General features: G+C 48.2%; 1 protein-coding gene across 2 annotated transcripts; it reads right to left on the bottom strand.

Moving 5' to 3' along the window:
• On the bottom strand, nucleotides 1-26,859 carry SLC49A3 (solute carrier family 49 member 3). 2 transcript variants are annotated; one of them, XM_054810397.1, is made up of 10 exons: nucleotides 26,684-26,859; nucleotides 16,447-16,605; nucleotides 15,267-15,486; nucleotides 9,210-9,286; nucleotides 8,955-9,092; nucleotides 8,270-8,386; nucleotides 6,533-6,685; nucleotides 4,556-4,713; nucleotides 3,413-3,525; nucleotides 1-1,940 (listed from the first exon to the last, which is right to left on the bottom strand). In XM_054810397.1, the coding sequence occupies exons 1-10, from the start codon at nucleotides 26,810-26,812 to the stop codon at nucleotides 1,786-1,788; spliced, it is 1,419 nt and encodes a 472-aa protein (XP_054666372.1). In that variant the 5' UTR covers nucleotides 26,813-26,859; the 3' UTR covers nucleotides 1-1,785. The 2 variants fall into 2 exon arrangements, with proteins under 2 accessions (XP_054666372.1, XP_054666373.1); XM_054810398.1 differs by lacking the exon at nucleotides 9,210-9,286 and having other exon boundaries at nucleotides 8,955-9,070; nucleotides 26,684-26,842.

The raw sequence follows: 26,859 nt of genomic DNA, 5'->3' as shown, positions 1-26,859 counted from the left end.
TTTTCTTAAACCACCCTTTATTAAAAAACATAAGCATTTGTAAATATATAAAATTATAAAGTACCAAGTGCTTCTTGCTTCCCAGTACAGTAGGACTCAGGAGTGGCAGGTAAATTTGGTGTTAATCTGTTCAGTGTATTAGGTCCAGGGCTGCAGAACTGACAAGCTAGTTTTGCAAAAGCCAGCTGATCTCATTCCTCTGACAGGTCCAAAGTGACCTTGTTTCACCTCAGTTTCAGACTTCCTTCCTGCTCCGTTGGACAAACATCAAGGACAAAGCTGGAGCTGTAGGAACTGGCAGGCTCCCTAGAGGGATGCAGCTAGGTGTTTGACACAGGGAAAGCCTTAGAACTGCTAATGAGGAAGAGAATTCAGGCACTGAGAGACTATGCAGTGTTTCTCAGGGAAAGCGTACCCTGTGCTTTGGGACAGTACCCTGTGCTGGTCTGGACAAAGCCAGTCACAGGCCCAATTTGTATCAAGTTCCCTTAATCCGCAAGTACTCAGATCCCCTTGCAAAATGCATGGTATGAAGCATCACCAAGTCCCATCCATCTCATTTTTTTACCACTGAAATGTTATGGGGTAAAAAGTTCTCAGGTTGTACATCTATACCTGAACACCAAAGCAGAACATTGGACTGCGGTGAAAGTAGTGTAAAATGGAAAATCTACTTGTACCGTTGCAATTGTTAGAGTAACTGAACTCCACATGGGATCTTTTGTGTCACTACCCATCTCTTCTAACACTGAAGAATAGCTATCAGCTGCAGACAGAACTGGGAGGTGCTTGTTGATTTCTCTCACTTGGTCTTCCCCAAAAAGCCCCTGTAATCTGCAGAAATTTATGACAGGTCCCTGCATTCTCTAAGTGCCAGTTCTGCCAGCACCAACCACTGCTGTGTGCTTCCCCAAAAGGAGAGCTGCCCTCTCAGTGTTCCCCTATGCCTTGGGCTGGGGAGGGTACACTCCCCTAATCTTACACCAGCAGGTTCATCTTCTTGTGGAAAACTTAAACCACTGGAATTGCAGGAGAGATGAAGAAACAACAGAAACCCAAGTAACAAGCTTATCCTCAATGTCTCAGCATCTGGCAGGGGACCAGAAGGGTGAGGAATGCTGCCATATTTAACTTCTGCTGCTTATTGATATTTCCTTTTACAGGTGGCACTGCAGGCAGGGCTTTTATTTTCCTCTTGTAGGAGAGGACAAAGTGGCTCATTGTAACAGACTTGTACTACAGATCACATACCTAGACTTCCCTGCTGCAACAGAAGGATGCTCTGGCTCCTATTGCCCTTAGCTAAGAGGCACAATTAGCTCCAACCTTAGAGTGGAAGAGTTGCTATGCCATACAAGAACCACAGTCCTTATACAGAAGTTTTGCAGTAGGTTTGTGATAGGCACAGCTTCCACAGCTCCAAAAGCTTAACCCCTGATCCAAGTACATGAAAATGAAAAAAATGACTGAAATATGATGCTCCTCTCCTCTGCAACACTTCTTTAGCTTGAATCAAGTCAGCTAAAAATCCATGTTACCTGCATAATTGTCCAGTTCCACTCTGACCTTTCTGGCAGTGCAGCCTTACAGCCCAGACTTGCACATAAATACAAGATTGAGGGAAGCACAGCAAAGGCGTCCCGGTGACTCTGCGCTAGCCCTTGCTCGTTGTGTAACAGGACCTGGATATCCCAGTGTGCCAGCTGAGCATTTGCAGTCATAGTCCCTGCCCACAGGCCTGAGTCCTTCCCTTCCTGGGCCCTTGGCATCCCCTTTTTGGCCTGGTTAGGCTTCAGGAACATCTGCTGTTGGTGTATCTTCTGCCTTGACCAAATCACCACTGTTTGTCTCAGCGTGGAGCCGCTTGTAGTCAGTGTGGAAGAAGATGACGTAGAAACAAGCCATAGCACTGCAGAGGCCAGCTAGCACCAGCACTGGAGCTGCAAGGAAGATACACTTTTAGGTGGTGAATTCACAGCTCCCCATGGGTGCAGAAGTCTGGAGGTCAGCTCCCCAGCAGCTGCACAGCCTGGGCGATCTCTTCCCAAGGGCAACCCTTGAGGACAGTATGCAGCTCACAGTGGGGCAATGCCAGTTTGGTAACAGCCAAACCTTGTCTCGTGTAACAGTGGCATAGGAAGAGGATTTGGGTGAAATGTGGAAAGTTTCCAAGGCTCTTGTCCTGCATGACCCCACAGGTTGGGGGGTCTTACAGGGGTGCACATAGTGTGTTTGTGGGAGTGTGTGTTCCTGTGTATGTGTGCACATTTGTGTGTTGGAGGGTGGTGAAGACAGTTACAAGAAAGACTGAATCAAAACACTTGAGCTTCATAAGGGAACAAGTCCCACAGGTAGGAATTCTTGTTGTATCATCTGATAGCAAAATGTAAGAAATGTTCGCTAAGGATAAACTTTAACCAAAGAAAAATTTGTGTTGAAAGAACCTTTTCTGAAGAAAAAGAAAAAGAAAATAAAAATCTAAAAAGCAATGCAACAAAGCCTGAAAGTAGTTACATTCTCATTCCAGCAGTGTCTCAAAAATCTCCATGCCTTTCTCCACAGATGTCTCTGCATGTATCAGACTGCAAAATGAGTAGAAATGGGTACCTAATCATGAGATCCAGCTCTAATCTGATGAGATGGAGAATTGTGGGCTTTCAGACATGAAGCAGTCAAATTGCTTCTTTGGGCAATTATTCTGAAGCCTTGTTCCCTGCCAGCTAGTGGAGCTTGTTCTGACGAGTTTCTGCTCAGCCGAGGAGGATATTTTAAAAAGGTGTTTGCCAGCCTTTGTGTTATGGGGTGTCCCCAGGACCTGGTGTCAGCATTGCATAAATATGAAGCAGCTGAGAGATCAAGACCAGGATTTAGTCTGCAGTGAAAACACATTTGTGCTCCCATTCACCTCAGTTGCCATCTCTTCTCCTGACCAGCTAGGAAAGGAAGGAAAATGTGGAATAAGTCAGAACAAAGCTGTACTGGCATGTTACAAATCCAGGCAGCTGCGTGAAGCAAGAGAAATAACTTTCAGTCAATGCATTTGTAATCTTGGCCTTTCACACTGCAAAGCAGCACAGGCTATGCTATGTGGACAGTGTCTTTCCACTCAGAAGAGCTGCTTTCTAGCTTGGTGAAGCTCAGCTCTCTGCAGGGTGGCTGTAAGAGAAATTTTAACCTAGAGCCAGCAGCAGCATTCATGGCATCTTAGAGGTCTTCCCATTTCAATCATGCAGGCCTGTTTTAGCAGGAGCAGCAAGGAGTGCACCATCTGGTTGGGAAAGGAGGCTAAAAGACATTCTGCAACAGGAATTAGTCTTGCAGGCACCCTCACAGTGAGACCTGGAGGAGAGTGGGGGGCGGGTACATGGGGTGCAACTCAGCATCCAGCATAGTATCCCAAGGACATACTTACTTGTCCAGTCCAGGGCTCCATCCTGGTCAAGGGCGCAGGTGGAGGATGGGTCCTCAGAAACACGGATGGTGAGGGCTTGTAGCAGAATCATTAAAATAACTCCTTCAATCTGGCTGTGGGGAGAAACCAACATGCGGTCATGGCACGTGCCTGATTCATCAGCGCTGCAGAGAAGCCCAGCTTCCCCAGCGGGAAGAAAGTGAGGCCCCTTTCTGGAACAGGGTCCTTCTATCAGAGAAAGCTACTGCTGGCTTCCTCTGGCCCAGGTGCTTGGTTAGCTGGCCTTGCCTCACAGGGTGTCCAGGTCAGCCTTTCAGCACACCCCCAGACTCAGAGCCAGCGTGGCATGACTACTATACCCTCCCTCTGGAGGCAGGCAGGTGTTGAACTAGAGCTGTCAGGGAGCTGACGCTTAGTCACTGGGCAGAGACTTGGAAATACGTCTCACTGCAGGGCTGAAGATGGGAGAAAGTCAGGCTATGACTTCAGCCTCCTCCTCATTCATAGTTGGCTGGCAGCAGCAACAAAGTCCGCAACCAGTGGAAGACAACAGCCTTCAAAGACAGTGTCTAATGCCACTCTTTGACTGATGTTTCTTGCTGCTGCAGCTCCACCTGATACACACACGTGCGGGACCAGGCCACGTATATCACTGCTCAGGGCTCCAGCAAGTCATTCCTGCTGCAGTCCAGTGCCAGCTCTAGGCACGTAAACTGATCACAGGAAGGACTGTCACTGCCCCAACTGTTGTGGCCAGCTGCCCTGTGAGTGATGAGCCCCACCTCCCTCAGCAGAGCACTGAGACCTGACAAGTCCCTGTACTGCCATGGGAAGGGGTGCCCTTCTCAGGCATACAGCCCCCATTTGCTTCATAGGTAAGTGATGCTGGGCATCACTGAATCCTGCTTTGTGCCAAGCAAGGGAGACCTTCCTCTTCCTTCTTGCTTTTCTTGCACCAATTCCACATTCTCCTTCTTGCTTTAAAATCTGCAGCTCTTCCACTCTATGGCTCAGCCAGCCAGAGAGAAGTTCAGCAGGATGGCTAGCACTGAAGTCCATGCTCTTCTCTATCTGCGCATTTATGTGTGTGTGTGTTTTTGAACCCAAGCTCAGCTGTCAATGGCATTTCACCTGCCAGCTTACCTCGCAACAAAAATCAGGCCTGTAGATGTGCCCTCTCCCACGGGGTAGGAGCACTCCACTGCCAGCTCCATGGCAATGGGGTAGATGGCAAAACCAAAGAAACCAAAGAGCGAGCTGCTGATGGCCAGCGTGACAGCCTGGTGTCTGAACCTAGAAGCCTGCAGGCAGAAAAGCAACACCAAAGTCTCAGTGTCAGCACTGCTGTGCAGAAAGTCTCTGAACCCATAAGCTGCAGGAAGCCCCAAGGGCTCACTGTTCTCACTAGTACCTTCCCTACTTGTTCCTGAAATGTCTCTTTTACCTCCAACCCTCTAGAGCCAACAAATGGCTACACAATGGAGATTTATCTGTTGAATTTAAGCGAGGGGAGAGAGGATCAGCAGAATTACCTGAAAAGCGCTGGTGTGGACGCATTACTGTCACTTGACTTCCTGGTCAGTAACTTACCAGGAGTGTGCTCAGCGTATCTCCAGCACCAAGTGAAACACGCACCTTCCTCCCAGTGCAAGCTAACATCTCAGAAGTGGTGTTTGCATTGAGTTATGTATGAGAATTCACTGGGTTGCTGCAGATCATTGATAAGGAAAACTATTCCATATCATGTCAGTCTAATATTTGTAACCTTAGGGTTTTACCACCAAAACCCCCCACAAAACAAACAAAAAACCACCTGAAACATTCACAAATCCTGGAGTTTAGTGCCTAGAACAGCCTTGTCCCTAGCTCTGGAGGAAAGAGCATGACCTTGTCCAGCCAATGCTAGTAAAGTCAAGGGCACAAATCCTGCAGCCACGGTGCTGGTACCTCCTTCCTTAACCATGTAATAAATTCCCACAGAGGAACATGAGGTATCTCTCCTGGCATGGCTGCAGCAGGTCTGGCCCAGCTGAACTGGTAAAGTCAAGGAAAACTCGGTGTGTCTGAGTTCAAAGTGTCAAGGCATTAAGCAGATTTGAATGGGTGTTTTTGCATTTTCCTACTCTGAACTAGTAGTTCATCTGTATGGGACAAAGGGGATGGAGGGGAGGGAAGGAGGGAAAGGTTTGCTGGTTGCTCCTGACACATCCCCTTGCTTACTCTGTGCTTTACCTGAGCCCAGGCACGCAGAGCATCCCCCAACAAATGCCGGAGTACTAAAGGGGGAAATGCAAGGTCTGCTTTAGGCACCTTGTCCTACACTCAGAAAAGCATTGCATTTGTCTGTCTCTTCAAAGTGGAGCTAACATCACTGGGATCTCGGCCCACAGGAAAGTGTATTCAAAGTCTGGGTTTTTCAACACGCAGGAGAAATGCACAGCTCCAGCCTGCTGGGAAAGCAGAGACCTGCACTAGTCTGGGTCCTCCACAGTGCTATGAGTCCTGTTCCTCACACTCAGGTTCCTGCTGGGTGATGGCTCCCACTGGCAATGGCTACACCTGAGCGCAGTACTTGCACTCCAGCCCCATGGGTATAAAGTCTCCATGTTCTGCATTCCTCTCCTGGCTGGATTCACTTGTCCCCCTTTTCTGCGTCTCCCTTGTCTTTTCCTCCTTCAGGAAATACTGCAGAACTCGGCACATAATGGGGTCCTTTCTGCTAATCCTACACTCCTGGCAGCCACCACTGTTAAAGGCAGGTGTTGGGAAAACTATGGCATTCTTGTTCATTTTTCTAAGATGGATATTTAGCAATTCAATTTCTTTTTGGAAAGAATGGTCTCAGGGCTAGTAAACAAACATGGTGATCCAATGTAAGGAGGTAGAATTATGCCAATTTATTTATATCCTGAAGCAGTCTATCTTAGGCTCCACGGTGACCGTGAAATCCTCAGTAAAGGGTTTTTCTTTAAAACATTCTTACCCCAGAGACATAATCCCAAAGCATAACACATGGCTTAATAAATAATGACATCAAATGACCTTGGTTTGAGTTGATGATTCATCAGGTGGCAACAGAACTAAGCCCACAGGTATGGTGCAATGCAAGGGAGAACTCACCACTGCGAACACGATGCTGGCAAGTGCACTCAGGCAGAAACAAATCTTGGTGGACTCTATGAACTTCCTTGTCCTGTCGACATATAGGCCTAGCAGGAAAGCACCCAACAAACCACACACTGTGAACAGTGCACCGTTCAGGCCAGCAAATTCCTGGAGGGCAGAAGAACAAGTAACTGAGCAACTAGAGCAATTAGGAAAGAGGTTTTAATGTCACTGCCCTGTCTGCCTGCTGCTAGTGTGTCACTGAAGTAGGAAAAGTTTCCCTGCCCATTGCAATAGCTGAGGCCTCCACATGGCTCTGAGTAGCAAACAGCAGGGCCCAGGTGCTGCTACAAGTGTGTGGGGACAGCAGGGTTGCAGCACTCCCAAGGTCTCAATGGATGGCAAGTCTCTGCACACTGGGTGCAGAGCAGCAGCAGTTCCCTGGCATGAAATGCTCCAGCCCAGGCATGGACTGTTCTTGGCTCCTCCAGGGGCAATCAGGTGCCTTGTCCACACTGGTGGTAACAGGTCCAACTGCCTTGGGATCTCCTCCTGTTTATAATCATCTTCCTGGCCCTTTTCTGACCAGGGACCTGCACTGGTGGAATGCCTTCCACACAGGTGGCAGCCCCAAAACATGTTAGACGAGACACAGCATCACCCGGCTGCAGTGAGGAGGTCTAATTAGAGAGGCAGTGAGCAGTAGTTAGGTTAGGGGACATGCTCTGTTGCCTGCACTGACTATCTTTGCCTGTACTGCTCCTTCAGCTTGGTAAGAATACAAATGCAGACACCAATCCTGAAAGCCAGGAAGCTTTAGCAAATTTGGGTAAAAACTTTTGGGAGCCTTAGGGCCAGACTGGAATGAAAGGGTATCTGGAATAGCTTCAGTGGGCTAAAGGGCCAGGGTAAGCCAGTCACACACAGACAAAAGCATTATGATGCACAGAAAGTAAGGCTGCAAAGTTTAAAAGGTTTCCAGTTAAAAGCCAATGGACCTGGTGATGGAGCACTGAGCCAGGTATCACACCTGGGAGTCGAGAGGGAGGGGACAGAGACCAGATATGTAGATGTGCATACATAACAGCTGGAGAGGTGTTTTAAGAGGACCCCCATGGAGATACAAGTAGCAGGATTGAAGTGTCTGAGGGGAAACACAGGAACTGGGGCAGCCCCTTGCTATTGCAGGGAGAGAGCAGGAGGAACCAGCTATGCACATGCTGTGCTCAACTATAAAAGTGGCATCTGGCTGATGTCATGGGAAGGATGGGGAAACAGCTGTCACAGTACCTGTGACTTCCTCTGCTGCCCTGGCTTCATGCAAGACTGTGCAAAGAGGAAAAGACGCTTGCATCAGCCTGCCTTCAGCTTCACTCTAGGACCTGTCTGGGTCCCATCCCATTCTGGGGAAGGTGGCAGAAGGCTGCACAGACATGAGCACTCTGGAGTGGTTTAGAAAAAAAACAATACTCTTTTTTCCCAAAAAGTGTTTGAGGACTAAAGGCTTTCCATTTGCAAATGGGAGTCTGGCCATGGGCTGTAATGAAAATGCAGATCATCCATTATAGTGAGAGATTGTGCCCTGGATTAATGTACTGCTTAATCTATATTAGGTAACATCAGCAAATAAGATACGAGACAGTGCAGCATATTCAACTGTCTTCATTTTGCTCTGAGTTCCTTGTCAGGGAAAATAATTTTGATTGTATCATAGATGATGTGGACAATGGGGAGGAAAGGAGGAATACTCACATTAGAATACCCCTTTTCACAAAGGATCTGTTCTAGCAGAGCTGAAAAACAGGTGAACATCCCAATTCCTCCTCCAAAGCACACTGCTAGGATGATGTACGGCTTGTTTCTCAGGAGCTAGAGAAAGAAGTTAATGTATCATTTAAACAAGTGGAGGGGCAAAAAGGCCTGGCTATGATAGTAGACTTCAGAGTCAGTAGTTTTGACCCCTCAGCTGGAAATGTTGAGAGGGCAACTCTGTGATCATTAGAGGAGTTTGGCTCTCTCAGGTCAGTTCAGTCACAGGACAATTTAAAATGGGAACCACGTAGGGAGGAAGGATCTCTTCCATGCCCAAATTCTTCCTTCACTTTGCCATATGCTGTCCTACCTGTTACCACATCTGCTCAGAAGTCTCAGGTTGTGTGGTCCTCTTGGATGAGCCCAGGTGCACCTGTTTGAGCTAGCTGAATGGCATCCAGCCCATGGCTGAATGGTCAGATAGCATTTCTCGCAGCTTTGCTGTGAGCAGCTTCCACTCCCTGAGGAACGAAGGAATCCTAGTCTCCTTCAGAGGGCTTTCCATGGCGGGTTTGGTGGAGTGGAGTTCAGAGTCTGCTTTGCTGGCAGATTCCCCAGCATATCCCTGTCTGGCAGGGCTGTACCCCTCACTCCAGCACTGGTTTCTCTCTGTTACAGCACTTACCATTTTGAGCCCCGTGAGGAATGGTTGGGAGGTGGAGTTAGTGGCACTGGCCGAAGGAGGTGTTGGAGGAACCTTCTCACGAATCCCCACAGTTGCTAGAGCACAGGCTGTTACTGCTGGAACGGCATAAACACCCAGCTATACAACACAAAGACAAGATGTGTTACCAGTCTTTCCAGCTGCACTGCCTCCAAATAAATAAAGCAGCTGGACGCCAATCAGCCCAGCTGGCTGATTAAAGCAGTTTTCATTTACCATCAGTGGGATGTGCTTTCCTTCAGGAACTAGTGCAGGTGACAGCACATTTGCTATAAGAATACCCAAGGGATTGGCTAGAAGGAAATAAAACAGAGAGACACTTTTTTCATACAAGCAGTCAGAATCTTGTGTCCACCCCTACTGCCAGTTGGCACCAGAGCTGCAGTGCACAGCAGAGCAAAAAGTAAGGACAGAACAAGGCATATATAGGGAGAAACCAGGAGGGGAACACTTGGGAGAAGTTGACTGTGTGGTCTTGCTGTTGCCACATCTGTTCCCTCACCCCCATGAAGTCCATTCTATTAACCTGCTTCCCTACAGCCCTTAACTTATGTAAACTGGTTTTTATCTATGAATTGCAGTGTCCTGATCCTCACAAGGCTGCCTCAGTAACTGTCCCTAAGCTGAAGGGACAAAATGAAGATGGATGAATCCACTGAATCTGTCCTGATGTTATATAGCAGCACTAAAAAACACAGGTGCTTTCCCTTCTTTACTCCCCCTATGCCATTAGGTGTGCATCCATATGGATAAGACCCCCCTGAGCCTTCTCCAGGGTGAACAGTCCCAGCTCTCTCAGCCTCAGCTGGCATGACAGATGCTCCATTCTCTTAATTGTCTTAGTGGTTCTTAACTGGACTTACACCAGTATGTCCATGTCCTTCTTGTACTGAGGAGCCTAGAACTGGACACAGCTCTTCAGATGTGGACAGGAGACCTCCCTCAAGCTGCTGGCAATGCTCTTCCCAATGGTCATCAGGATGCCATTGGTCTTCTTTGCCAAAAGGGTATGAAAAGCAGGAAAGCCCTATGATAGCTTGCTAAAGTGACACTAGGTCATTCCTGACAGGTTTCAAACCAATCCATTTAGTCAGTAAAGCCCAATCTGGCATAAAAGTTGATCTCTGCTACCAACTACAAAAATCACATGGCAGAAGAGAGTCTTAGATGCTTGTCTGTACTGGAGTAGAGGGTTGCATTGTTATGGGGCTGGAGCTGAGCAGCATGTGAAGCAGCACTCCTGGGACTCAGCTTGGGAATGTCCAAAATTCCAGGAGACAATTTTCTAACTTTAAGGAGATGCTCTGCAAACAGTCAAACAAGTGAAGTTGATTTTCCACTAGTGTGAAGGGATGGGGTTAGGAAAGCCAAAGCCAACCTGGAATTGATTCTGGTGACAGATATAAAGGGCAACAAGAAGGGTTTCTACAAGTACTTTAGCAGCAAAAGGAAGGTTAGGGAAAATGCGGGCCTGCTGCTGGATGGGGCAGTAGACATGCAAAGAACATGGAAAAGGCCAAGGTATTCAATGACTTCTTCACCTCAGTCTTTTCTGGTAGGACTGCCCTTCAGCCCTGAGACCAGAGGTAAAGCCTGGAGCAAGGACTATTTACCCTCAGTGGAGGAGGAAGAGGTTAGGGAACAGTAAATAGACGAGACATACACAAGTCCATGGGACTGATGGGATGCACCAATGAGCATGGAGGAAGCAGGCTGTTTTCATTGCAAGGCCATTCCTGGTTATCTTTAAAAGGCCATGGCAATTCCAAGAGGTTCTTGAGGACTGGAAGAGAGCGAACATCACTCTCGTCTTCAAGAAGGGCAAGAAGGAGAACCCAGGGAACTCCAGGCCTTTCAGTCTCACTTTGATCCCTGGAAAGGTCATGGACCAATGAATCCTGGACGCCATTTCCAGGCACATGAAGGGCAACAAGGTGAACACGAGTAGTCAGTAAAGGAGAAATGCTTAGCCAACCTATAAAGCTTTTTACAGTGAGATGACTGGCTGGGTGGATGAGGGGAGAGCAGTGGATTTTTTTATCTCAACTTTACTAGGGCTGTTGACACTGTCTCCCATAACATCCTCGCAGACAAGCTGACAAAGTACTGTCTAGATAAGTGGACGATGAGATGAACTGAAAGTCAATTAAGCAGCTGGGCCCAGAAGACTATTATCACTGGCGTGAAATCCAGGGGCCTGTCACTACTGACGCACCCCAGGGGTTGATACTGGGGCCAATACAGCTTAATCTTAACAAAAAACCTGGACGATAGGGCAGAGTGCACCCGCCAATTTGCAGATGATGTAAAACTGGGAGGAGCAGCTGTTGAAGAGATGGCTATGCTGCCGTTCAGAGGAACCTCAACAGGCTGAAGAAATGGGCAGAAGGGAACCTTGTGAAGTTCAACAAGAGGAAATGTAACGTCCTGCGCCTAGGGAGGAATAACCCCAGCCACCAGTACACACTGAGGCTGACCAGCTGGAAAGCAGCTTTGCAGAGAAGCACCTGGTGTGGGGCGCAAGGGTCCTGGTGGACACCAACTTGACCATGAGCCAGCAACACAACCTCATGATAAAGGTCACCAGCACCCTGGGCTGCATTAAGCAGAGTGTTTTCAGTGGGAGGTGATCCTTCCCCCCTACTCTGCACTAGTGAGGCCAAATCTGGAGTATTGTGTCCAGTTCTGGGCTTCCCAGTAGGAGGGAGACACAGACTTACTGGTCCAGCAAAGGGCCAAAAAGATGATTAAGGAACTGGAGCTTCTGTCATGTGAGGAGAGACTGAGAGAGCTGGGACTGATCAGCCGGGAGAAGCTTCTGGAAAGCAGTTTTGCAGAGAAGGATATGGTGACTGCACGTTCACCATGAGCCAGCAATGCACCCTTGCAGAAGGGTGTCTAGCAGCATCTTGGGCCACATTAGGAAAATCATTGCCAGCAAGTGGAAGGTGGTGATCCTTCCTCTCTACTCAGCCCTGGTGAGAAACATTTGGAATGCTGAGTCTAGTGCTGGGCTCCTCAATACAAGAAAGATATGCCGTTAATGGAGCAAGTCCAGTCAAAGGCCAGAGACATGATTAAGGGACCACAGCATCTCTCGTATGTAAAGAGGCTGGGAGAGCTGGGACTGTTCAGCCTGGAGAAAAGAACCTTGATCAGAGGTTGTACAGTAGAGGGAGCCAGACTTTTGTCAGTGGTGGCCAGTGGCACAAACTGAGGCAATAGGCACAAACTGTAACACAGAAAATGGTCTGAATATAACCTTTTTCACTGTGACAGTGGTTGAACACTGAAACATATTGCTCATATAAGCTGCAACCTTTCCATCCTTGAAGACAGTCAAAACCTGACTAGACATGACCCTGGGAAACCTGCTCTAGCCAACCCTGCTTGAGCAGGGGGTTGGACAAGACAATCCCAAGAGGTGCCTTCCAACTTTGTCTGTTCTATGATTCTGCTGAGGCATCATTAATAGTGCCATAGCACACAACAACCATAGCATTTCTGCTCCGCACTTGGGAGCACTTTTTGATCCTGGTGAAATGTTACCTGCTTCTAAGTACATGGATACAATTAATCAACAGTTTCCAAGGAGATGGATTAAAGCTTCTCCACTGGGGTAAAATGCATCTGGGCATTGTAGGGGACTGCCTGAAAACTACTGTCAGGTGTTTCCATCAACTATTGGCATGCTGAAGCAGTTCCAGACAGTATGGGTGAGGGATGGAAATGTGAGCATTGGGCTAAATTTGAAAAGACTAAGTGAGCCTATCTGAGCAATTACAGAGTTTCAGGTGCCTTCTCTTCCTGGGAAGAGAAATTATATGAGTCTAGACTAAGGATGGAAAAGAGATCATTGGAGTTAATCAACTGTACATTATGGTCTGGGGGGTCCTGGTGGATTAGCTTGCAGAATTAGCTTGTGTGTTTTGTGGACAGCAATGCTGGTGCACTAAAACTCTGCAGGGTGCAGAAAATGGAATGCTGACAGATCACAGTACGTTAAGATCCCATGGATGAAGCAGAGGCCACTTCAGTGGACTCAGACAAGTACTTCTTCTGATGTGGGAGAATTTATCACAGTCTTCACAGGGGATCAGTTCTTGGCCCTGCACTGCTTCTCTCTATGTAAGTCCCTGCGAATGATGGGGAGGACCGAGAGACAATAAATACTCAAGAGCAGAGCTGAGTCATAGTGATTTCAGCTGCTCAGCAGGATCTGGGGTGCAGGGTCCATTTTTTCCTGCACACAAGCATGGGAAAGCCTACCCAGAAGCACTAACAGGAGCAGTGGGGATACTGGCAGGAGGCTGTAGGGCCAGTTCCTGTGTGCAGCACTGATACCAACAGTACTGCAATGATGAGTGCTGCTCTGGCATTAACACAGGAAATGGGTACCAATAAATTGGAGCAAGCTGAGAGAAAAAGCTTGCATAAGCAACAGGCAGACATGGAGACACGTGGGAAGAGGCAAAGGGAAATGTGCCTGTAAAGCAACTGGGTTGGAGCCGTTCAGTCTTTCTAGACAAAGGAGAGAAAAGGTGACTTTGTCCGTAACTACCTGACAAACAGGTGCAACAAGACTGAATAGCTGGGGGATAAGGAGCATCAAGATGAAAAGTAACATGTAGACATTTGCCAGTGAGGTAATTAAACGCCAGACTGGGGCTGTGGCGCATGCTCCTTCTAGGCAATATTTAAACTTTCTTGAAATGAAATCCTGATTTTGTACAACAGACAGTAATGGGTGTAACCAGGTATTATTAATGGAAGCCCTCTACACAGCAATATGCAGGTATTGCAGCAGATAACAATCACAGCCCATTCAGTCCTCATGCTGGTATCTCAACATGCCACAGGTTGAACAGATTCAGGTATTGGGTTTCCACTGTTCCTTGCTCTTCAGTTTTATTCTTTCCCATAGTTAAATCCATTTGGTCCTGTAAGGACTGAGGAAAGTATGTGAAAGAAATGCTCTTTGGCTGCTCTGGCTGTTCTCTCACTTAAGTTGTCTGCAGGCTGGAGTCCTTCAGGGCAGTGAAGGACCGAGTGCCCAGTGGCCCCTGGCAGTACTTGTATTGCACCACACTGACAACAGAGCTCCTTCTCCAGGAGGGAAGGTGAAGGTCTATCTCAGCCCTGGGAAACAAGGTGAGCCATCAGGCCCACCCTATTCTAGGGAAGAGAGTGCAAAAAGAATTTATTTGTTCTGACATTATAAATCCATTCTTGCTAAACAACAGTGCCTGTGCTCTGGGTTTGCAGCAGAACTGGGAAAGCTGTATAGGTGTGCTCCTATACTGCCCTTTTCCCCATGCCTACCCCTTCCCCACAACTCCAAAGCAGTGGAGAGGGAAGGTGGCTGCTGGCTGTTTTGAGGGAAGGGCAGGTAGGGCTCCCCCGCACATGTAGGTACTGTGAGATTTCCCAGCTGCAGCCAGTGAGCCTGTTTCTGGGACACCTCTCGAGTCCTTGGAGAAAGGAGGAACAGATTTCTTCTGGCTGCTGGGGAAAATGTCACATGGAGGGAGGAAACAGGTCTGTCAAGTGCAGTATCCTATCTCTAGCAGGGCCCAAAGCAGCCAAGAGAGACATGAGATCAGATCAAGTGTATCTGGTGCCTCCCCTCGTTTTCCAGCTTCCAGGCATTTTGCAAGGCAGATGTGGTTTCTGCGTGGGTAGTCTTGCTGCATTTAGCATCCCCAAAATGTTTTTGTGGCCAGCTGAGTATCTCTTATCTGTGTATCCATACATACCAGCTGGGAATACATGCTCAGCCTTGCTACTGGATGAACCAGTGGACAAAACTGCTGCAGCAGCATCACCTCTATCCAGTTACGGAATCTGGCAACTGTGACCACTAGCATGACATGCAATTTGGGCACCTTCCTAACAAGCTGCAGAATTAAGATCACTACAGACTTTAGATTTAGTAACACTGAGGGCTGTCCTCAACCTCTATGATATTTAGGCAAAGATGATCATGGCAGAGAAGAAGAAGGTTGGGAACCTGAGAGGCTTACTTTGAACTTTGCACCTGGATGTGGCTAAGGCCCACTTCTTCTCCCCAGAGTGGAAATGCCTGCCTATCTTGTGGGATAGTGAAAGCACTGTTTTATTGCACATGGCTATGAGGCTCTTCGGGAGAGCTGAATTTGCAGGGCCAAATGGCTGTAGTACAGAGGGCTTCCTCTGCCTGGTGCATCTCTGAAAGGCAAACAAATGCTAGCAAGGTCTGGGAGGCAGCTATATTACTTTGCAGCTATCACTTACACATTGATGCGATCATATTTGCTGTCGCTCTCTGGTGGTCTGGGAACCATAGTGCTGCCAGTTTTGTCGGTGAAAAGATGATAAGGGGCTGTGCCAGAGCACAGAGGCATTGCCCAACAAACAGGTACCAGTAATTCTGGGAACCCAAGCTCAGGAACTTCAGGACGCTGAACATCCGGATGATGCTACCCATCATGTTCAGCCATGCGCTCAGGATCACCTGCAGCAAGCAGAAACAGCCAGGGATTGTGTGCTGAAGCCTGAAGGGCAGAACTTAGTGCAACAGGGTAGCATGAGCAGGGTCTGAGATACACTGCAGGAGACAATGAGGTCTTAGTAATTCACTGCATGGAAAATTCCCTGCAGACCACACCCATCCCTTTGGGTCACTGTAGGATGCTCCTGATCAAACAGTGAGTTACCTGTCTCCTTAGGGAGCGAGGTGGCTCTCCTGGCCCCAGATGAGAACTACACCACAATGTAGCTTATGCAAGACAGCAGACACTGTCATGAAATTGATGAGAAATCCAAAGTTCACTAATTACACTCTGTTTGCAACTTTGCGCCATAACCCATATTTTGCTGTGACAATCCAAATATTATGGCAATGAGTCATCCAGCATACGGATCCTACTAATGCTCTTCTATACCACTAGCATGCTAGTGTTTCAGTACCACATTCCACAACACTCTTGCTTCTGGGAAGACTGTGTGGAGATCCCAAGCTGGCTTAGCACAGACCAAGCTCTGAGCAGACAGGTGTCCCTTGCTTGCACCCTGCCCTGCTGCTCCTTAAACTGGCCCTGCAAAAAAAAAAAAAAAAAGCTGTGCTAACACTTTTCCACAGCAAACCCTACACAATTACAGCAAGCTCTTCACAGAGTCAGGTCACAGAATCTGTCCCTGTCAGTTGGCTAAAACAACAAAAACTGAAGCAGAAAAAGGCAAGTAGGGATGCAACATTTTTCTGACTTTTCCCACTGCTCCCCACCTCCGAGGCGATGTGACAGCTATTACTAAACTAGGACAGAGCTTTCAACATGCTCATCCTCTGCAGCATTTGGCAAAACTCCCATTCACAGTATGCATGTTAGTGCTTTGTGCAGCTAAACCCACAGAGATGTCACCCCTGCTATGTCTGGCTGAAACACCCTCAGGGAAACAGAACAGTTCAACTCACAGCACATCTGAGCCCCACGCTGTCGAGAACCCATGTTGCCACCAGACCAAATGGGATCGAGATGAGGAGGTACACTATTGAGAGCCAGTTGACCATCTCCAGGGAAATGGAGAAGTAGGCAGCTGTCTTATCAGCCACTGGAGCAAACGTCAGCCACAGCTGCAGAATAGAGAGCAAAGAAGGGTAAGCATGAACACCTCCACCAGAACAGAAATCTGAAACATCCCCGCTGTCTAACTGAGTTGCAAAGGGTCTCACTATCTTAGTCTCTCCTTGCAATTAGGATGTTAAGGCTGGTAATACAAATTCCAACCCCCAGTGTCTACAGTTAACTCATGCTACGACTATCTTACCACTGATATTATCATTATCTTGGCTCAGAGCACCTCATCCATTTCACTACCTCATCCCCAATCCCCTAGTCCTGCTGCTGGGAGCTGGCTGAAGCAGAGGTCACTACCTTCTTCTGTCCCCAGGTTCAACATGTTGGCCCCTGATGCACCTACTTACCTGCTGTAAACCACAAGCAATCCTTCTATGTTAGCATAAACACAACAGAGGGTGCCATCTCCTCTCTGCAACTAAAAGCCTCTTAAACTCAGCCCGATATTTATGGTTGCATTAGTAACCCCCGGATGTGACCTTGTAAGAACAACTTTGCCATGTGTCAGCCAAGAGACACAGTATTCCATGCTGTCCTACACACACTCAACAGCTAGGAAGGGGCCTCAAAATTTGCATTATTCAATATACGAGAACACATAACAGGAAAACACAAGAGGTACATTAATAATTACTGATCTTTTCCTTCCAGTGTCATATCTGAAAACATTTCCCTAAACCGTGTTTTAGGCACTGGTTTCATAAGGTTGCTATGTGCTTCTGGTTTCTTCTGGGAATGACAAGACCTGCTTTGATCCTCAAATCAGGTCTTGAGATCATGCCCAAGGGAAAGAAATGAGGGTACTACCCCAAATTTAAGGATTTTTCTGTGGATTCTTTGCGAAGATGCCCTCTCTGGTGCTTTTCAAAAAGGCTAGCCTAAGCTGACAACGGGTTTCAATATTGTGTACAGAAGCTGCTCCACTGTTAGAAGATGATATTGCAGCTGCTAAATACTCAAGATGATAAAAGTTTGCAGAAATGTGAACAAAATCTTCAGCTATAGCTTCCTACAAAAGAACTCCAGCCACTGCCTCTTTCCAGGTACCCCTCTCTGCCATTACAACATTCCACTTCACAGCCTGCATCCTGCAGACAGCATCAGCTGGCGCGTTAATGTGTAACTGAAAAAGGGCTCGGGTAACCCCAGACGAAGGTGTGTCCCTGCACTCTGCTACTTGTTATTTCCAGTGTTCCTGTTTACTTCTTACATGCTAGAGACCACAGAAACTACAACGTTAAATGGAAGCAGCAGGGGAGGTGGGTTTTTCTTCTTTCTTAGCGTCACTGTGTGAGAACAGCCGCACACAAATCATTGCTCAGCTAAGCTTTTCTCCTGGCAGGGATGCAATAGGTAAGTGGCAGTAACAGAGAAGCTTTGAATGTATTACCAATGTCCTAGCAAGCACTCCTAGCATCAGCCCTTTTCTCTTCTCTGAAAGGAGCTGACATGCCAGGTCTCCTACATTCAACATGAAGCTTGCATCGCTGTGCTGGGCTCAGACACAACCATGTGGGATCAGTCAAAGGTCTGTCGGGGGGCAGATTTGGTGTTTACTCAGTTTCTGCAATCAGGTGGATGAAGATGCTGGGTGCTGAAGGAAATTGTACTCATTAGACAACAAGGAGGCTACTCCAGGTCACTGAGAGACTTGCAACGGACTTCTAATAAAATGAGCTTTTTAAAAATTCCTTGAAATGTGGAATGATGTTACCATCTTGTCTCAGGAAGAAATTTCACCCACCTTTTTTTTTTCCAGAACTTATGTCATCACATTGGGATGGGAACTTAAATGTGTAATGCTAATGTAACTGTTTAAATTTACGAGCATCACTACATGAGCATTAGTTTGATTATGGGATGTTAAACTCCTGCTAAACAAAACCCAGCTGTGTGTTTCCAGCAACAGCAATTCTCAGTACCTCACTGCCTTCCAGATGGTGATGAAACACTGTACCAGGAAACAGTGTAATTACAGAGATGATACATTTTGCAAGCCAAGTTCAGGTACATTTTCACCCCTCCTGTTCCTCCACACAAGACACTCACCCATGCATGACATCATTAGGAGACTGATGCCACTAGCCAGAGCACTGCATTTTGTGTTCAGTGGCTGTATACATGTAGGCAAGCTGGGATCAAGCACTGTGGCATGTTTCCATTAGACCTACTAAAACCATTCCTTGCTGAAAACCACACATTTGGGCTGCCCCGTACTTCTATCCTGAGCAAGAGCTCCAGTTCTACTGTACATGTGGGAGCGCACAGAAGGTGGGTAGTTGCAGGCTGTCCAAGCCTGAGTTTGTTCTTCGGAATAGGAAGTGTGTTTATTTAGGGGTCTGGAGAGAAGAAATATGGGTCTGCCCCCATTCAGGCAGGTGTTGTTTACCATGTTTAACAGAGAAATTAAGAACTGGGCAAGGAGCTGTGGTCAAAGTGGCTGCCAAATGCCCCTGCAACAAAGAGGTGGCATTGTGGGTTCTGCCAACACAGGGAAATTGCCATGCTAAGCTAGTGGGTATGCTACCTTCTGCTTTTGGTTTTCCCAGCTATGATGACTTCATCCACAGTAGTTCACAAGCTCCTCTGCTGGGAGCTAGAGCTGTTATCCCACATGTTGTTTCTGAAACTCTGCACTGCCAAGGCTGGCACTTACGCAGGGATTACCCTGATACACGTCGCCTCGGGCAGAACACAGTGAGGATGATGCAGTTCTTTCCCGGCGAGGTCTAAGCCCTGTAACTTCTAAAGACGTAGAATAGAGACTGAGAGCTTCCTCTCTTCACCACTCCCCAAGGGCCATAGTCTTAACTCAGATTTGGCACACCAAAACCAGTATCAAAGCTCCCCACTGTAAGTCACAGTGACAGAGGCAGGAAGTGAGATAATGTGTGGGGTTATAGGATGCCAGCCCCCAAAAGCAAGTTGCTCCTGGGATAGATAAAAAAAGGAGAAATAGACTGAAACCTCTGTCCTTGCAGGGTTGTCTACACACTTGTTCAGTCCCTGCACAAGCCTCACTTTGTGGAAATACTTCCTTGTGGTATGGTCAAGCTGCACTCAGCTCCATTGCTTGTGTAGCCACACAGACCTAGAGCCTCAGTGTGAGGTGCTGAAGGCATCAAACGGAGTCTATGTTCTGCACTGCGCTTCCATGTCCATGTCCACATGCATTCCTCTGAAGGCAGCTCAATGGACCTCACAACAGCAGAACTGAGAGAGTCCAGGGCCTTGTCAACATCCCTTCTTGACTTGCAATTGTGACAAGCAATTTCCACTCACCCACTGTGGCTTATGTCCCTTCTGAGCCCTGTCAGGGCTACAATTAACCAAAACCTTTTAGCAAACTTCTCCAAAATTCCCAGCTTGGCACCCTACAGATCAAGAATGCCTTGTCTCTAAGGCTTCAGGTGCACCCAGCTCAGACTCCCACACTCTGACTGCTCAACAGCTACCTTGTTTAGTCCCCACAGCAGAATACAGCTGGGCTGCTTAACAAGTTGGAGACGATGATGTTGGAGGTCAGCAGGAGTCCACTGTCTGGGCCATGGCATAGTTCACAGAATCATAGAATCACAGAATGGTTTGGGTTGGAAGGGACCTTAAAAGACCATCTAGTTCCAACCTCCCTGCCACAGGCAGGGACACCCTCCACTAGACCAAAGCCCCATCCAGCCTGGCCATGAACAACGTCCCTTCCAGGGACGGGGTATCCACAAGCTCTCTGGACAATCTGTTCCAGTGCCTCACCACTGGTGAACTGGAATTCTAGTGAAGAATTTCTTCCTAACATCTAATCTAAATCTACCTTCTTTCAGGTTAGAGCCATTACCCCTTGTCCTATCACTACATGCCCTTGTCAACAGTCCCTCTCCATCTTTCCTGTAGATGCCCTTCAGGTACTGGAAGGCTGCTATAAGGTCTCCCCAGAGCCACCTTTTCTCCAGGCTGAACAACCCCAACTCTCTCAGCCTGTCCTCATAGGAGAGGTGCTCCAGCCCTCTGATCAGCTTCGTGGCCCTCCTCTGGAGTCGATCCAAAAGCTCCGTGTCTTTCTTGCATGGGGGCCCCCAGAGCTGGATGCACTCCAGGTGGGGTCTCACCAGAGCAGAAGGGGAGAATCCCCTCCCTCGACGTGCTGGTCACACTTCTTTTGATGCAGCCCAGGACACGGTTGGCTTTCCAGGCTGCAAGCGCACACTGCCAGCTCATGTTGAACTTCTCATCAACCAACATCCCCAAGTCCTTCTCCTCAGGGCTGCTCTCAATCCATTCTCTGTCCAGCCTGTAGTTGTGCTTGGGATTGCTCCAACCCACGTGCAGGACCTTGCGCTTGGCCTTGTTACACTTCATGTGGTTTGCACAGGCCCACCTCTCAAGCCCGTTAAGGTCGCCCTGGACGGCATCCCTTCCCTCCAGCATGTCAACTGCACCACACAGTCCAGTTAGGTCAAGGCATTTACACAGAAGCCCACGCAGAGCCACTCAGGCACAGGGTCTCTTGTGTTTGAACACCAGCCAACCACAATGGGTTTGTGAACTCAGCCCACTAATACTTCGCAAAACTTGCTTCCCTGCATTACCTCACAGATTTTGCATTACTTGTTCTCAAATAACAGCTCCTGCTGTAGTACAATACAATATCATTGGCCATGGTCACTCATGTTGCAGACCATAGTATTTGATCCTTCAGCATTTGGGATGGACTTTTCCCTCCCTCCAGACATGCACCTAGCAGGATGTTGAAATATATATGTAATAACATACATCGTTCCTTCTCTAAATGCAGGAATTGTAGTTCCCACACTCCTCCTTTCCTGAGCTCAAGCCTCAGAAGCATGTTCATCTCCCTGTGATTTCTCAGTTTAGAGACAGAAAAGCTCCAGTGCATGCTAGTCTGGGCAAGAAGTCATACCTCAGCACACACCCTGCACTATAAAAACTTGTGCTCTACACAGTGGGCACAGCAACTGATGAAGAGGACAGAAGGTCCCCTGAAGACCCGTGAGCACTGGAGAACAGCCGCAGCTCCCACTGCTTTCAGCACGCAGCTGGATGATTGGGTAGCCATGCCCCATCACAAGAAGAAAATGACAGAAATGTTTTCCACCCAGAGTCTATTTATATACACAGCCCCTTCCATACTTCCTTTACGATGGAGCACATGGGACCACCACGGAAAGCAAGTGCACTGGAAGTCAAACCATCTGACTGGTACTGGTGTTGGAGGGGTACTGGCTCCACTTTCTGCTCACCCTCCCTTTGCTTTAACTTTCTTCTAGCTGACATTTTGTTTTATCTTCTCTTACACCTCCCAGAGACTGCCTGCTCCCTTCCCCATTAATTGCAGGCTTGCTTGGGCACTCCTGTAACCAAGAACAGGTTACAGCTGTTCTCATCCTGCCCCCATTTCTAAGCTTCTTTGTTGCTCTTTCTGATACCCTTGTACACCCTTAACTGATTCACCAATGTGGATCCAGTCCTCTTCCTCCCAGAATCAGCCCAAATGCTCTAGTTTTCTTCCTGCTCTCATTCCCCTTCTACCTCCATCTTCTCCAGGTTCAGTTCCCCTACCCTATTGCCTTTACTGTTTTCACTCCCACACAGACTCTCCAGGACCTATTTCACCTGCAGGACCCAGTTTCCCCCCACACATTCCAAGGGAGCCCAACATTCACCCTCCCTCCCACTTCTGCAGGAGGTTACTGGTGGGCTGTGAGCCACACCAGTTCTCCATCTGCAATGGTAGCAAGGTGATGGCTGAAAGCAGGACTTCCTGTAGACTCTACACTTTGGTAAGCAACAGTTGTGAGCCAAACAAGGCAGCATGACTAAACACAGCCCCAGGATTTTTGGAGCTCAAAGAGCAGTAATGACATATTGATGCATCACACGTATAACCAGGTGTAGCCCTGCCAGAAGCACTACCAAAAATGTTGTTTTCCATGAAAGGCAAGCTGTTAACCAACGTCTACTCTCCTCACCAACAAAACAAGATGCTAAAAGTGAAAAGGAAAATCATTTGCAGAGTGGCAAGCACATGTAATCAGGCAGAGTGGAAATTAAGCCATTTTGCCACATCAATGGTGGTATCAGCTAGCAAAGGCTGCCATATGGAGTGCTCTTCACTGTCTGGCACACTGTATAGCTGTGTACAGTGTAGCAATGCCCCTGTAATACCTTTTATGTACAGCTTAAAAAGGAGAAGCCAAGGGGGACAACTTACATGAAACGAGACCTTCTGCTTTGTAACAGGCACAGGTCGCCAATCCCCTGTCAGGCACTGCCTGCAGCAGTTCTCGCAATCCCAGCATGCTCTCTCCCACACACCCGGACACTGCTTTGCAGGTGAGGTAGGATGTCTTTCTGAGACACGCAGGCTGCCTCCTCCTCCCCTGGGACTGGGCTATGAAGCCCTTACACCGGACTCCTCATCTTCAAGGTCAGAAGGGCCACACAGTCTGGAAGCAAACAGCCTTGCCCTCAAACTGAAGGCACCCATGCTGACTTAGCAGCCTAGGAAGAAAGGACAGAGGCGTGATCTTTAGATAGGACAGATCCCCGCCTAGATGTCACCTGTAGCCTCTACGTGTCTCAGAAGGACTAGCAGGATCCGACAGCCAGGCAGCAGCAGCTGTGTGTGCATGCACAGTATCTACAGGGCCACTGCTGGAGCAGACAGGTGTAGGCAAGAAGCGTGCGCACCCTGCCCTGGAGCATGCCAGTCTCCACTTGTGCAGCTCTCCTTCCTCTCCCAAGTACACTAAGCAGTGGTAGAAGTCCTCCAAGCTGGTGAGTCAGGAACCACGCAGCCAAGTGTGAGCCAGCTCCAATTCTCTGCTCCTCTTCTCCTCCCTAGCTTGCTCATGCTGACAAGCACAAAACAGGGCAGGAAACACTCTTAATTTCATTCTTCTGTGCATTTCTCTGTCCCTAGTGCTAAGGCAAGGAAAAGTTCCTCCTGTGAAACACAAAGTTCCCACATGTTCAGCTTCACAGGGAGGAGGCAAAAAGGAAGGAATTTGCCTCAAAAGTTTACTGCTACAGCAGCTGTCAGCACACCATGAATACTCTTAAACACTGAGTCTTCAGATTAAAAAACCCACACAAAGCCACAGCAACAGTTTCACAAAACAAATCTGGGGAGCAACTGCAGGCATAGTTATGTCACCCCTCACCAGGAGTGTTGCAAGAGACAGCTGAGGAGCAATCATCTAAGCTTAGCTGTGGTCAGAACAGCCTCTCTGCCCAGGACTTAAGGCAGCAAGTGAATTATACTGATGCCTACTTATGGCCTTCTTAAGACAATGAAAGGCTTTCTTACACTACATTATCAGCTCAGGAATTTCCAGAATAGCTGTATTTAGGAAATGAGAGCCAATCCCTGGTAAGATAGTACCCACTTTGCATAGTAAGGAGAGACAGAGGCTTTTAAACTCAGGTCAGTAATAGAAATTTCAAGTAAGGGGCTATTTATTGTTGGTGTAAAAGCCTCCCCTATGGCATATTTATCCCACTGTGCTCTGGTTAAAGAGGGAATTTCACATGATGATGTGTAGCACGAGGAAGTAGGGAAGTGTGCCCCTTTCATCACCACATGGTCTGGCCTGGCTTTGCTCAATCACAATCCTAAAACAGACTGAACAAAGAAATACGTCTTTCTCAGCCTGCCCTTGCTGCATGACCAAGTGTGTTTTCCTGCAGTTAAGTTGCTCCTACCTTGTCTTCCTGACACTGACAGTCTCTCCCTCTCAGGACTGTCTCCTGCCTCCCACTTCTAGTGACACTGAAGGCCACTAATAGAAAGCTGCACGGGTGCAGGGGTAAGAGTGGGGAATACAAGGCATCGTCCTGGAAGCTTCGTCCAGCACATGAGGTGATCTGTTCTTTCCGAGTCAGACCATTCAGAAGTCATGCGTCCTCACCAAATGCATTTTGCAGATAGCCTGACACAGGAATACGTAGAATGAAGTGCTGCATGCAACATCTGCACAGGAATTGAGGACACACCTTAACTTGCAAGGTAATTTTCACACCACAGAACTTGTAAACTAATCTTTCCATCTGGAACTTTTAAATGGTAACCAACCACTTTGAATTCATGGCCTTTCAACCACTCCCTCTATTTCAATATGATTTTTATCAGGCAGATTTAGGATAAACTTTAGCATCAGGAAATGCTTGATTACAACTTCATATGTCAGCATACTTGCCATTCCAGACCTTTGCAGTGGCTTAGAAACAGTATTTCCACCCTAGGATATTTATTAAGCACCCAGTTTTGAAGTGGTGAATTTCTGGCTTAAGTTCACACCAGGGGAAAATAATACTGTGGACAGTCAGTAAGTTGGCAAGAGACCAAGCAGACAGACAACAGTACAATCTTTCAGGGCCACAAAGTTTTCAGCAATGTGACTCAGGAGACAGTTATACTAACAAATGCATTGAAAGGATCTTTTTAAGTAACACTCCAGTTTCACTGTGAAGGTTTCAGCAAAGTCAAAGACTGACAAGACATCCTGGAAAGGTTTTGTACAGCTTCTTACACCCATACTGTCAATGTCCACTTCCAGCAGGGTGGGTTTTTTCCTGCTACATAATGTTCTTGTGCTGTGCCAATTTAATTGTAAGCAAGCAGTGGGGCTTCACATTGCTTTTCTGCGGCGCTTTTTTACGCTTTTCAAGGATACAGTGATTTTCCCTTGAGAAGGCATATTCATTTTTTGTTTTCCATATACAGCCAAATTCTCCCTATGTTTTTCCTTTTCTTTACTCCAGCACTCTTGCATCATGGAATACCTACTCTTCCTTCCCAGCATTTAAATGTTTGCAGGTTGCAGTGCCTGATGTTGGCTGTGAGACAGTCTGCATTCGCAGCATGGTAATCCTCAAGCACATAAATAATTCTACATCAGTCTGATAATTATCAACAGTGTCCTCAGTGACTTGGTGAGCAAAGATGTGGGCTTCCATCTTGCATACTAGGACCTGGTAAGGGGAAACTTCATGTGTTTATCTTGGTAATTACTGAACTTAGTTTTAATCTAACAGGTGGGGTGTGATCTGGTATCCTTTTTTTTTTCAGGTCCTTCAGACTAAAGTATCTGTAAGCAATACAAAGTTAACATACTAGTATGTTTAGTGCAGAATCACTCCTGTACTGTTCTGTATGTGCAACAGACACCAAAAGGAAACCTACTTGCTCCTTTTTCTGACCAGATAAATCTGCTGTCATAGGCCAGCAATAAGGCAGAGCTAACTCCTGCTGCTCCACCCAAAGAGTTTCAATACAGTTCTCCTATTCTTAGGCTTGAAACATGTGACCCTTCACAGACGCTGCATATCTTCTATTCCACCCCATGGCCTACAAAGTGGACTCGGCAGCAATTTGAGGTGTGCTCCAGAATACATTTTGCTCTATCCCAGTCTGGCTTGACGCTGCGGTACTTCCTGCTGTGCACTTCCAGATCACACACCCCCTCCCACTCCATCCTGCCCTTTCCCCATCACCACCCCTCTATGCCCCGGAACCCACCGGTCAGAAAGAGAGGTGCGCTGGCCGAAGTTGTAACCAGAGAAACAAGGTTAAAAAAGGAAAACCCGCTTATTCGGTCCCTAAGGCACGGCCAGGCTGAGGCTTCTCCGCGCTGTTCGAGTATAACTGAGTCCCGGTGCTCCAAGGATGAGGGGGTGGATCTGAGACAGGGCACTGGGGCAGAGCCCTGAAGATTGCGTGGCTGCTTCTAGGAAGAGATCGGAGGTGGTTTTGGCTCAGGTGAGCCCTGTCACCCCATCCTCCCTCGGCGGTGGCAGCAGCAGCCAGAGTTGCTCCCAGAGCTCCGTCACAGGTAGGCAGGAGAAAGGGCTGTTTGCCCTGCCTGCTCTGCACCGCCCTCGCCCCTCCGGAGGAGCGTCCCCGATGCCGAGTGTCGTCGTCCCCCCGCCCCCTCCCCAGGCCGCGGGGGCTCCGCCAGCCGCTCAGCGGGAACGGCTCCCGGCGGCGGGGAGGGTGCGCGGGGGCAGCGGGGGAAGCCGGGGCCGGTCGGGCCGGTGCCGCCCCCGCGCCGCACTCACCATGGCGTTGGAGCAGTTCAGCAGGCAGACGGCGGCCAGCAGGAACCACCGCCGCCGGTAGGTCTTGAACTGGGCCAGCCCCCCCAGGCCGCGCTCCCCCAGCAGACTCGCCGCCTCGGCACCCTCCATCTCGGCTGGGCTCGGCTCGGCACTGCTCTGCTCGGCACGGCACTGCC

This window comes from Grus americana, chromosome Z (genome assembly GCF_028858705.1).
Source record: "Grus americana isolate bGruAme1 chromosome Z, bGruAme1.mat, whole genome shotgun sequence".
Classification (NCBI taxonomy): Eukaryota; Metazoa; Chordata; class Aves; order Gruiformes; family Gruidae; genus Grus; species Grus americana.
The sequence above is the reverse complement of the archived record's forward strand: the minus strand, read 5'-3'. Positions and strand labels throughout refer to the sequence as shown.

Excerpts from the sequence above, each read along its gene's own strand:
- SLC49A3 (XM_054810397.1), bottom strand. The coding sequence starts at position 26,812 with ATGGAGGGTGCCGAGGCGGCGAGTCTGCTGGGGGAGCGCGGCCTGGGG. Across the intron at positions 9,093-9,209 it reads GAAAGCACATCCCACTGATG|CTGGGTGTTTATGCCGTTCC; the intron begins GTAAATGAAAAC and ends TGTGTTGTATAG. Across the intron at positions 4,714-6,532 it reads CCAGCATCGTGTTCGCAGTG|GCTTCTAGGTTCAGACACCA; the intron begins GTGAGTTCTCCC and ends TTCTGCCTGCAG.